The sequence below is a fragment of the Babylonia areolata genome, chromosome 31, assembly GCF_041734735.1.
Source record: "Babylonia areolata isolate BAREFJ2019XMU chromosome 31, ASM4173473v1, whole genome shotgun sequence".
NCBI classification, from domain to species: domain Eukaryota; kingdom Metazoa; phylum Mollusca; class Gastropoda; order Neogastropoda; family Buccinidae; genus Babylonia; species Babylonia areolata.
In genome coordinates, this window is record NC_134906.1 from 18,730,185 (window position 1) to 18,743,254 (window position 13,070).

Below are 13,070 nucleotides of genomic sequence, written 5' to 3' on the forward strand. Positions count from 1 at the left end.
ACATACATTTTTTTCTTTTCTTTTAGCAGTTTGCAAGCTACACTTTTTAAAAAATAATTATTACGCTCTGTGACCAAAACCTCTCTCGGCAAACAGTTGTTGCTGAGCATAAAGTATGCTTGGCAATGAAAGGGTTAATGCTGCTGTTGTTTTTTTCGGAGGCCCTGAAACTATGCTGCAGCTTTTTCATTGCCCTTGTCCAGAAGGTACCTTACTGTGCCTTCTCTCAGCATACATTGACTTGTGTGTGAAAGTCTTTTTTCTTTTCTTTTTTTTTATTCTTCCTGTCAGAAAACAACTGTACATGGTTGTTGTTGCTTATCAACCATTTGTCATGTACTGAAGCTTTTATTTTTACCCTGACCATGAAGGTGATATTATTTCTCCAAGATACTTTACACTTGTGGAATGGTCTTGTTCTCTTCTTTTTCTAATTTCTCTCACTTTCTTTCATATTGTTCCTGTCAGGAAATGACTGCAAAGGACTGTTTGATTATCAATCATTTGTTATATACCACAGTTGTTTTTTGTGGGGTTTTTTTGTTTTTGTTTTTTTGTTTCGTTTTTGCTTGAACCCTCAACTTATTCAGCCCTGTGCCCGGGCAATGCTTTTGCCTTGAACATTGTTTCAATCAAACAGCTTCCTTCTTCCTACATATGTATAAACTTCAAACAAAGGGAACCAACTTCTTCAGTATTTCTGGCTGTCCACATTGGTCAATTCTATAGGGGGGAAAAGGTTGATTTCAATATTTTTCCTGCGCTTTACCCTCATCAGTATGGCAAGGAAGTCTGCTGAGGCTGTGAACTCCCTGTGGGTGAATGGGTTAACAAGATGGTATTTATCTTTCCCCAAGACATTTAACTTGCAGAACAGTGGAGAATGGTATATTCATACAAAAGTGATTAACGCGAACACAGTAGTGCCTGCTGAAGGTGAAGAAAGCTCATGTTCACTTCAGTTGATTGCAATCGGTCTCCTCCTCACACACTGTTGACCTCAGGGTCGGGGGAACAAGACCCATTATGCACCATCATGCTTGGTTGGCTGATCGAAGCCGCAAACACACTTGACTTTTGGGTCAGGAGGAGCGAGACCACTCTGTACAATCATGTTAGGCTGACTGCAGTGCTAACGGTTAGCTCAGGTTGACTGGACAGGCCTGTGTCTGTCAGAAAGGCTACAAGCAGAGAAGGAGGTGGAGAAAAACACGGAGGTAGGGGAGTAGGAGAAGGGGGATGATGGGAAAGGGGGGGGGGAGGAGGAGGAAGAAGAAAAGATAACAAAGGTAGTTACAAGAGGACACACACACACATACCCCCATCCACACACACACACACACACTGAACACAAACCCTTAGTACCACCACCACCCAACATACTGACAATATTGACCTGTCTTCCATTCTCTCCACCACCCCTGTCTCTCACTCACACTCAACACAAACTCTCTGATTAACCCTCCGCACACACTTGACACATTGACTCACTCAATACAAACACACACTCACACATTCAACATAAAATATACACTCACGCATGCACACACAGTATATTCCTCTTTCTCCCTTTCCATCACTCGGTTACTTACAATGAACACTCATTCTCTCTCTCTCTCTCTCTCTCTCTCTCTCTCTCTCTCTCTCTCTCACACACACACACACACACACACACAAAAAAAAACAACAACAAAAAACACACACACACACATACGAACACAATCACACACACATGCAAATACACACACACACACACACACACACACACACAATGCCACATCCAACAACCCCTCCCTCCGCCCCCACCCCCACACACAATAAACATACAACTAACACACGCGCACACACACACACACACACACACACACACACACACACAACATCCCCCTGCAAACACCCCACACACCCAACACAAACACAAAACACCGCCTCACCAAATCATGGTGCTCGGGGACGTTACAAAACAGGTAACTGTCATCTCCTCCTCCTCCTCCTCCTCCTCCTCCGCCCCCACCTCCACCACCTCCACCATTCTTCAGGATGCCACGCGTCGGTGACTCCATGCCTGATGATCCTGTGACACAAAGGACACACATTTCACAGCATGCTTCAGTTTCTCAAGGAGGTATCACCGCGCTCAGACGAACCCATGTACACTGTACACTACACTAATAGGCAGAAGCCCAACAGCAGCATAACCCAACACGTTTGTCAGGCCTTCAGTGCATGCACATGGATAAAACTAACATTATTGTATTTAGAATGGGTGGACATCTGTCAGTGCATGAAAAATGGCTTTATGGAAATGAGGATGTTAAAGTTATAAATTCATATAAATATTTGGGAAATTAAGCTTAAATTATGCTTGGGAAGAATCTTGCAGGAAAGCAAAGAAAGGTGTTATTGAAATACTGAAATCAATTAAAAAAAAATAATAAAAAAAAAAAAGAAGAAAAAAGCTTAAATCTATTGATTACTGTCTGTTTTGGATAATGTTTGATACACAGATTGAACCTATACAGTGCTGTCAGTCTGTTCTTTGATTTCTGTCTTCCCCTCAGTCTCCCTCCCCATGTTAACAATAATCGTAATCAGAATAGAATCAAACAGAACAGAACAGAACAGAACAGAACAGAACCAAACGTCTTCATTATCAAGTGTACACTGGGGTCACCAGGAATAATGGGGGAGATAGCACATGACAAGTACAAACATGGGTCATGGTTTCCAAATCATAGATAAACATAAACAGAGGACTTTACATATATTTGCATATATAGTACACATTACAGTTTGTGCATGTGTATGTTCACACACACACACACACACACACACACACACAAAGCTTACACATGCATGCACACATGCACACACAAATGCACACGCATTCACAAACTCACACACATGCCCCCCTCTCTCCCCACCACACACAGCATATCAATGTGAATACCCCTCATGAATTTCATATATGCAAATATATGCCCACTGAAGTATATATGAGTGAACATGGGATCACAGCCCACGAATGAAGAAGAGAAAAGAAGAACTGTTTCAGAACCAAACAGTGATGTCAAAGTATTCAAGTCAACCATGATTATAATAGTCATGATAATAAAAATAAAAATAAACAACATTTGCACTGACTGAATAATTCAGACTGCTGACTCCCTGGGAAAGGAAGGCACTGCGAAAGAGCAGATCGACAGGTCTACCAGCTACTCTGAATCCAGGACCATCATTAAGGCCAATCTGCAGAACAAGTGGAAGCAGCAGCATCCATGCCACAACAGAGCAGACCCATACTACCTGCTGACTCGTCGAGAGCGGGTAGCCATTTTCAGGCTCAGGACAGGCCACAACTGCCTGAAACCCCACCTATACATGAAACTCCGTATCGGCAACACAGAGCAGTGCCCCTGCAGAACAGGCAGCCAGACAACAGAACATCTGCTGCAGTCCTGCCCGCTCCACCATGGTTGTGTATGAGGTGGACTTAGCATGAGCAGCATGGAAGTAATGCCACTTAAACTCTGTGCAGATGAGGGGGCAGCAAAAAAACAACAACAACAACAACAACATCAACATCAACAACAACAACGACAACAACAACAAAAACCCAACCCAGAACAGACTGGGAGGCACCAAGTTCCAGACAAGGCAGTAAAACTGAAGGAATGCTCTCGCCACGTGACTGTGGGTAAATTGACTGGAGGGCTGGGGGGAACACAATGACTGGTATGTGTGAAGTGTTGTAGTGAAGTATGGTGGTAAAGAACCATGAAAGCACAGGAATGCAAGAGTGGCAGTGATTCTCTCTTTTTTTTAGGGATGAAAAACAAAGAAAAGAGTTTATGAGGGGCCAGCTTGTATTGGCAACAAAATTTTATGGGCATCCAGTTAAGTTCCTTCATGAGCAGTGTGACACATATACACACTAACTCTCTCTCTCTCTCTCTCTCTCTCACACACACACACACACACACACACACACAATCCATGCGCACACACACACAGACATGAGCACATGTGGACAGTAAATGTAGACAGATAAAGTGTGCATTTCTGGAGAAAACAGATGAAATAAAATCGAAACAAAACTTAAGCTGACAAATTTCTACAATCTTATTGTTCCTAAGTTAGACTTCAGTCTTAACTTCTAGATTCTGCTGTATTCACAAATTCTCAAGTTTTTCATTTGTTTGTTTGTTGTTGTTGTTGTTTTGCTGTATATAATTTTTCTGTATTGACAAATCCTTGATAACTGGTGGTGGTGGTGTTTTTTGCAAATCTGAATCTTTTGCTCTATAAAATGTATTGAGTCAGGATTTTGCTGTGTTTGCAAAGTCCTGATCATTTGCTGTATAATTTCTATTGTCAGGATTTTACTGTGTTTTGAAAATCTGGATCATTTGCTGTACATACTTAATTATTGAGTGAGAAATTTTGCTGTCTAATTACTTTGAACTATTTACTGATTATACTATAGGCTTTACTGTGTATTCCAATGCTGAATTCTTCTGTTTTGCCAATACTGCTGGACTTTGTTGTATTTGCAGATTCGGAAATTTGGCTGTCAAAATTATCAAATAATCACACATAAAGTTTTTCCTATCCATATGTATCGATGATAAAACTTCCAAAGCTGAGATCACACCCTTACAGAGAAACAGTCGGGGAAGGACAGAGAGAGACAGACAGACAGACAGAGGCACAGAGAGAGAAGAAAAGAGAGAGGCAGAGACGGAAACAGACAGGGAGAGACAGGGGGGTGAGGGGAGATATGTGCTCTCTCTCTCTCTCTCTCTCTCTCTCTCTCTCTCTCTCTCATACACTCACATGGATCCATCTAAGATATTCATGAAGTGTACTTATCCCAATATTGTTTTTTTGGGGTTTTTTTTCACCCGTCATGTGCACCATTTTAGTGGCATTACTCCCACACCACTCACTCCAAGTCCCCCACAGATATATCCAGGTTCATCTGACGCAGACTCAGTATCTGGACGTGGAGTATTGGCTTACAGGTAACGCGTCCACCTAGGAAGCGAGAGTATATGAGCGCACTGGTTCGATTCACGGTACAGCCTCCAATATTTTCTCCACCTCCACTAGACCTTTAATGGTGGCCTGGACGCTAGTCATTCGGATGAGACGATAAACCGAGGTCACGTGTGCAGCATGCATTTAGCACACATAAAAGAACCCACGGCAACAAAAGGGATGTCCCTCGGCAAAACTCCACTTTGAGTTGTTCGACAGGAAAACAAATAAAATAGCAGGCAGAAAAAAAAGGGTGGTGCTGTCAGTGTAGTGACACGCTCTTCCTGGGGAGAGCAGCCCATATTTCATACAGAGGAATGTGTTGTTACAAAAAGAGTCATACAAATACAAAAGTATAAAGTATCAGCAGTCCACAGGGAACTATTGATGTTCCGTCATCAGGAGAACACACACGAGAGGAGACCCTACACTGCTGCTCAGTCACTTTGGTAGTGTTTATTTCTGCTGGTTCTGATCTAACGAATTTAGGACACCACCAACTGTACCCCAATAATAACTAACTTGTGGAGCAAGACTAACTGAGCATCCTCCCAGAGTGGAGATCCCCAACACTTCTCTCCAATGACAGTCCCCAATCAATCTGCTGACAATGAAGCCATTGCTAGAACTCACCCCAAGCACAGAAGTGGAGGGGGATTAACACAGAGGTTACCATGAGAACAGGACATGAAAGACCACAGACTTTTGGCCACTTTTATTTTACACTAATGATGAAGGATGATGATGATATTGCTATGGAGCTCCATTTTTATGTTTGGGACTTCATGACCAGGCTGAACTCTATGTTTTCTTTCATAATGATATCCTGGCATTAACCAGGCCTGAGAGATACAAACACTTGCAATGGCAGGAAATTTGAGCAACACATCCATGAAGTGGATGATACTCGACTTCATCTCAAGTAAGTGTATGGTTCCAGTCTTTCTATCCAAAACCACAGTACACTCAACTCTGGGCAGAAGCCAGCCGTGGGCCCCGGAAAACCTAACTCCCCTTGGAATCGAACCTGCACCATCCCAGATACAGTCAGCAATGCTATCCACTTTGCCATGGTGGTTGGTTACTTGTAGCATGATTACTTCAACATACCCTATACTGTTTTAAACACTGCATAAATAGATCTTGTATGATGCTGATGGAGGTGTGATCTGTCTACAACTTTGTGTTTTACCTCTCCCCTTTAAAACCTTCCTGAAGAAGGCCAACAGCGCAAACATTTGAAAATATTCAGAGAAAAATAATTTTCAATGAGTGGACAAAATGTGTGCAGTTTTATTGTATTTCTGACAATCATCTTATATCTCTATTACTATTTGTTGTGGTGTGTAGCCAGCAGATCCCAGGTTTTACCATCCACGCTAAGTGTATACACACACATACACACACACACATACAGAGGCATGCACACACAAACACACACACACATACACAGGCACACACATGACACACAGAGGCACACATACACACACACACACACACACAAATACACACCACACAGACAAACATACCCATAAACACAACACACACACACAACACACACACACACACACACAGGCATGCACACATAAACATGATAAATATTGTAGAAAAATACCAGTAGAAAAGCTCCCTGCCTCTTCACAATTTCTCGTGCCCTTCCCGAGGGCACTGTCATCAGAATTGAAATGTGTGGAATGATTTTCTTTTCCGCTTTAAGCCATATATCTAGTGTTGACAGATCAAGTATTTCCAAAGAAATGAATTTGTTGATGTTTACAACACACACACACACACACACACACACACACACACACACACACACACAAACACACACATACATGCACACACACACACCCACACACACACACACACACACACACACACACACAATATGGACAAATTGAAACTGCATTACTTCTTAGACTCCTTTTGTTTACACCCTTGAGCCCAAAGAGGAAAAAGTTACTGAACAAAATGGTGCTCTTCATAGTTAATTCCTTCAACATTTAAAAGGACTCACTGTGCAACGAACAGACTCACACAACACTGACTAAGAAATTCTAACTCAGAAACTGCGCCTGTTTCGCAAGGTTTTAACAATAAACTGAAATACAGATTTCCGATCGAAGAATATGTAGCCCCAAAAAATTTGCTCATAATGAGTTTATCACTTGATGGTTTCCATATTATAAAGCCCAGTTGTTTATTCACAAACTGAAGTGATAAATATATGTTAACTGCATGTTGTATCATTACAACATTGATTTAGATCTATTCTCTATTTCACAACTCAGTACAAGACAATATATAGTCTAACAATAACATAAATGGTAACCCCCACTTCACCAAGCTTAATAAATTCCGGCATGTATGTATATGTTTATGTGATTATGAGTACAGTGCAATTATGTGTGTGAAAAAGTATGTATGTGTGTGTGTGTAGGTTTTTTGTGTTGTTGCTGTTTTGTTCATATAATTCATTTAAAGTACCCGATTATCATTTCCTTTTAAAGATAATTTTGGTATATCCTCATATTTTTATTATCATTTCCTTTTAAAGATAACTTTGGTATATCCTAGTATTACTTTTCCTTCTTTCTTTTTTTTTCTTCTGTGTGTAGATACATGGATGTGTGTATATTCTGCAATGTTAAAATGAGAAAATTTTGAATTAAAAAAAAAGGTTTTTAAAAAAAAAGAGGAAGAAGAAATTCCAACTCAGAGAACAAACTCACCTTACGTGTACCTCATTCATTCATTATTCCAGACCACCCAGAATGGTACCCCCTGAAGACACGGAATAATCCACCTGTGTAGAAAATCCTTACAACACACATCGCACACACGCCTGTCCGTGCAGGTAACAATGGTCTCCAGTGTCACAGTTTCCAGATCGACATAGCCAACATGTTTTCTCTGCCCAAAGCATTTCCCTTTTGATCCTAAGGCATCACTGCTTCAGGGTCAGTGGCAAGTGGTTTAGCTACCAAACAAGCATTGAAATGATTTGAGGTATGTGTTCCCAAGAATAACACACTCAAGGCACAACAGGTGACAACTGGCACTGAAGTCAGTATGAACCAGTATCACTCCTCTGCTCACGGATCCACACAAACCAAGTCTAATTTTCTTTTCTTTTTTTTTTCTTTTTTTAAGTGGTAACAAGCCTAAGCCAAAGGCTTCAGCCTCACAGAAAACTGAAGAAACCTAACACAATCAGCAGTACACCCAGGAACCGAACACAGATCTGCAGCAGACATACACAGCACTACCCTCCCTCCCCTGAACATTCGGCAAAATGAACCCACATAGAACTCTTCACAAAATGCTGTATACGATCATTACCATACTTAAGCCGCTTCTGAACGGTGCCTTTCAAATTCTCTTACCGTTCGCTCAAACATTCCTCAGTCAGAAGGCACTGAAGCAGAACAAGCCCTGACCCCCACACCTCTACCTTCACTCGGCATTAGGAGATCAGCGTTGGATGAAAACAGAAAAAAACAGAAGACAGGACAATCCTCAGGTACAAACTGTCAGCGTAACAAGACACCACAAGCACAACAGCGCACACCACCACAACTGATCAGTCGTATCAATCGCCAACATGTGTTTTCCAGCTCCTGATAGCCAGAGCTCGTTCCAGTACGTGCCAAGCCTCCCCTATCTCCACAACACAGCACGCCAGGAAATCAATATATCGATAGGAGCACAGACAACCAGAGAAAGAGGGGACAGAGGGAGGTTGGGGGAGGGGGAAGAGGAGATTACAGGTAGGAGTAGGTGTGCTGGAGGAGAAGTGGGCAGGGGGGTTGGGGGGGGGGGGTGAGGAGGAAGGGGCTGGGAGCAAAGATTAAGGTAAAGAGGGAGCTTTGTTTTGGGAGAGTGGACCAGTGGGTGGCAGGGCAGACCAGCACGGCGCGGCAGGGCAGGGAAACAATCTACATTCCCGCTGTCCCACCGTTCAAGCCTGAACAGGTGAAAAAGAAAACGACCCCGTGCCTTGCTGGGAGGAGACACCTGACTGCCAACACCGTTCTGTTCACCACAGCGTGGCTCACCTGCACCACTGGGGCTCCAATTAAAGCCGGGTATTGTTGTGCCTTGTGTGGGGTGGTGGGCCCCACTTCTCACTCAATGCTCTATGCACTGCTCTGAAGGACAGAACTTCACACGGGTTGAAAACCACCAGCACAGGAAACCAGTCAATCTATTCTTCAGCCTGAATGAAAGAATTATGAAATATTGATAGGGAATACTGTGGGGTATAAGAAATTAATGTGCACATCAACACACATACTCTATACATGGGATTAGTCAGCTCTTGGAGTGGGTGGATCATAAATGATGAGACCGGGCGTTTGGGGGGATATGAAAATTGATACTGACAAACTGTCTGTGTATGCACCAAACTGTATGTGTATGCACTATCATGAAAAGATTAAACTATAGTGTGAAGGTGTTTGTTGCTGATTGGGTTTCTGCATAATATCCACTATTTCTCTCCTGCATTTGTATACAAGGTGCTGAAGTAAACTGTGATTTACCAAATCTCTATGTGTGTCTCTCTGTGAGTCTGTCCCACTATTCACACACACACACACACACACACACACACACACACACACACACACATGCATGTGCACACATGTACACACACATACACATGCATCCACAAGCATAAACATGTGTGCACACAAATACCCACATGCACAAATACACTAACACACACTGACACACACATTAACACATGTACACACACACACACACACACACACACACACACACACATATATATATATATATATATACACACACATATATATATATATATATATATATATATATATATATATATGACACAATGTGTGCCAGTAGAACAGACACACAGAGAGGAAGAGTGGAGGGAGATTAACTTCATTAAGGGACAGAGGACTTTGGGGAGAAAGCAGGACATGGTGGGAAAGAATGGATAACATAGCCATCTTAGTCAGAGAGCAGTGAAGCGCGTGTGTGTTTGTATGTGTGTGTGTGTGTGTGTGGAAGAGGTGTGGTGTGTGTGTGTGTGTGTGGAAGAGGTGTGGTGTGTGTGTGTGTGTGTGGAAGAGGTGTAGTGTGTGTGTGTGTGTGGAAGAGGTGTGGTGTGTGTGTGTGTGTGAAAGAGGTGTGGTGTGTGTGTGTGTGTGTGTGTGTATGTGTGGAAGAGGTGTGGGAGCTTTTTGCCCCTGATAATGAAGTTCTCTGGGACACACACACACACACACACACACACACACACAGAAAACTCTGTCAACCCTGTACATACAATGCCCACATGGCCCCACCCTTGTACACAATATCCTGGTGAATCCCCCAAAGACGGCAAGACACCAGTTTCCCCCCACCCTGAATACCACTTTAAACCCCTCCCTCCACCCCCCCGCCCCCTGAGCAAACAACACCCACCAGACTGGGGAAGGTAAACCCTTCAGTCAACACAACACCCCTCTGTTGCCTCAACAAGTCTTCCACAATCCTCAAATTCTGAGCCAACACTTAAGAGCTGAGTTATCCCACAGATCCTGCGGTCAGAGCCAACACTTAAGAGCTGAGTTATCCCACAGATCCCGCGGTCAGAGCCAACACTTAAGAGCTGAGTTATCCCACAGATCCGGCGGTCAGAGCCAACACTTAAGAGCTGAGTTATCCCACAGATCCAGCGGTCAGAGCCAACACTTAAGAGCTGAGTTATCCCACAGATCCGGCAGTCGGAGCCAACACTTAAGAGCTGAGTTATCCCACAGATCCTGCGGTCAGAGCCAACACTTAAGAGCTGAGTTATCCCACAGATCCGGCAGTCGGAGCCAACACTTAAGAGCTGAGTTATCCCACAGATCCCGCGGTCGGAGCCAACACTTAAGAGCTGAGTTATCCCACAGATCCGGCGGTCAGAGCCAACACTTAAGAGCTGAGTTATCCCACAGATCCGGCGGTCAGAGCCAACACTTAAGAGCTGAGTTATCCCACAGATCCGGCGGTCAGAGCCAACACTTAAGAGCTGAGTTATCCCACAGATCCAGCGGTCAGAGCCAACACTTAAGAGCTGAGTTATCCCACAGATCCGGCAGTCGGAGCCAACACTTAAGAGCTGAGTTATCCCACAGATCCTGCGGTCAGAGCCAACACTTAAGAGCTGAGTTATCCCACAGATCCGGCAGTCGGAGCCAACACTTAAGAGCTGAGTTATCCCACAGATCCCGCGGTCGGAGCCAACACTTAAGAGCTGAGTTATCCCACAGATCCGGCGGTCAGAGCCAACACTTAAGAGCTGAGTTATCCCACAGATCCGGCGGTCAGAGCCAACACTTAAGAGCTGAGTTATCCCACAGATCCGGCGGTCAGAGCCAACACTTAAGAGCTGAGTTATCCCACAGATCCGGCAGTCGGAGCCAACACTTAAGAGCTGAGTTATCCCACAGATCCTGCGGTCAGAGCCAACACTTAAGAGCTGAGTTATCCCACAGATCCGGCAGTCGGAGCCAACACTTAAGAGCTGAGTTATCCCACAGATCCGGCGGTCGGAGCCAACACTTAAGAGCTGAGTTATCCCACAGATCCGGCGGTCAGAGCCAACACTTAAGAGCTGAGTTATCCCACAGATCCGGCGGTCAGAGCCAACACTTAAGAGCTGAGTTATCCCACAGATCCCGCGGTCGGAGCCAACAATTCTCTGACAATGACTCCACACGTCCTCTCACTGATCCCTTCCCCCCTCTCCACCTCCCTCCCTCTGCTTTCCCCTCTGCTGGGAATGACACCCCACCCCCCACCCCCTCCCCGCCTAAACCCGCCCACCCCCAATCCTCCTGTGCTCCCAGCAAAAGTTAATGATGCATAACAAAACTGTATGAAATTACAAAACTGCGTGAAAAGTTTGGTCATACAATCATGTAACTGTATGATTATCAGTCACGTCTGACAATGACCATCACAACAAGAGGAGGCAACTGCTGTCCTGGGTTAGAGTTTGGTTACTGTGGAGAGCGTCTGGACCAAGTTACTTTCACACTATCTTAGCAATGAGAGTTTTAGGACAGTCAGCATTGGGGATGATCCCCAAAGGCCAGCTTGCTGGGCCTAAGCCTGTGGTACTAAGAGCTAGTGCAAATGTCACCTCCTGGTTTGAGTCAAGTAATACTACATCATTTTAGTGTTTATTTGTTGTTGCTGCTGTTGTTGTGTTGATGATGTAATGAGAGAATACATCTAATTCAAGCAGTATACTATTTGTTCAAGTTTTGAGAAAACACACAAAAAAAAGAGATGAGAACATGTAAAAGAAAAGAAAAACAGGAGATTTTTTAAGGAAAAGGAAACTAATACAAAATTAAAAATTCAAAGTGGGGAAAGAAAAAGGAAGTAGAAAGCTCCTCCCAAAAGTTTGAAAGCACCCCCCCCCCCCAAAAAAAAAGAACCAAAAACAAGGTGCAGATAAAAACTAATTGGAAACCACCACACACACAAAAAAAGTTTAAATATTTTTTCCAACCCTCCCCATCACATGAATTTACAGCTCAAACATCCTCTTCACTCATCACAGATAGCAGTATCTGAATGGTTCCCATTTATGTTGCTGGATAATTGGTTTTAAAGACAGACAGAGAAAGAACACTGTGATATATTGAGAGAGAGAGAGAGAGAGAGAGAGAGAGAGAGAGAGAGAGAGAAACACCAAAAAAACAAAACAAAACAGACAGACAGACAGACAAACTGTTAAAGTAAGAAAGCATACATCCTCAACATACACACACTCATGTATACTCCACCCCTTTTACCCCCACAAACACAGATCTTGCACACACAATGTTAACTTTACCCTGACAAAAACACCGGCAGCTCACCAGCACATTGAAATCACATCACATGATACAGCAAATCAGGTCAACACACACACACACACACACACACACACAGAGAAAACTTAAGAAGAAGATACCCCGGTAATCTTTTTCCCATCATGCACAATCCCAACCTCAATGACATTTTAACTC

The 13,070-nt window shown here is 43.5% G+C and overlaps 1 protein-coding gene across 7 annotated transcripts in view; it reads right to left on the reverse strand.

Moving 5' to 3' along the window:
* Positions 1–13,070, reverse strand: part of LOC143276269 (uncharacterized) — a 143,041-nt gene that overhangs the window by 67,590 nt on the left and 62,381 nt on the right. For all 7 annotated transcript variants that reach the window (XM_076580762.1, XM_076580761.1, XM_076580766.1 and 4 more), the window contains one exon: positions 1,935–2,074. In XM_076580762.1, coding sequence (XP_076436877.1) covers positions 1,935–2,074 — 140 coding nt within the window. The remainder of the gene's footprint in view (positions 1–1,934; positions 2,075–13,070) is intronic.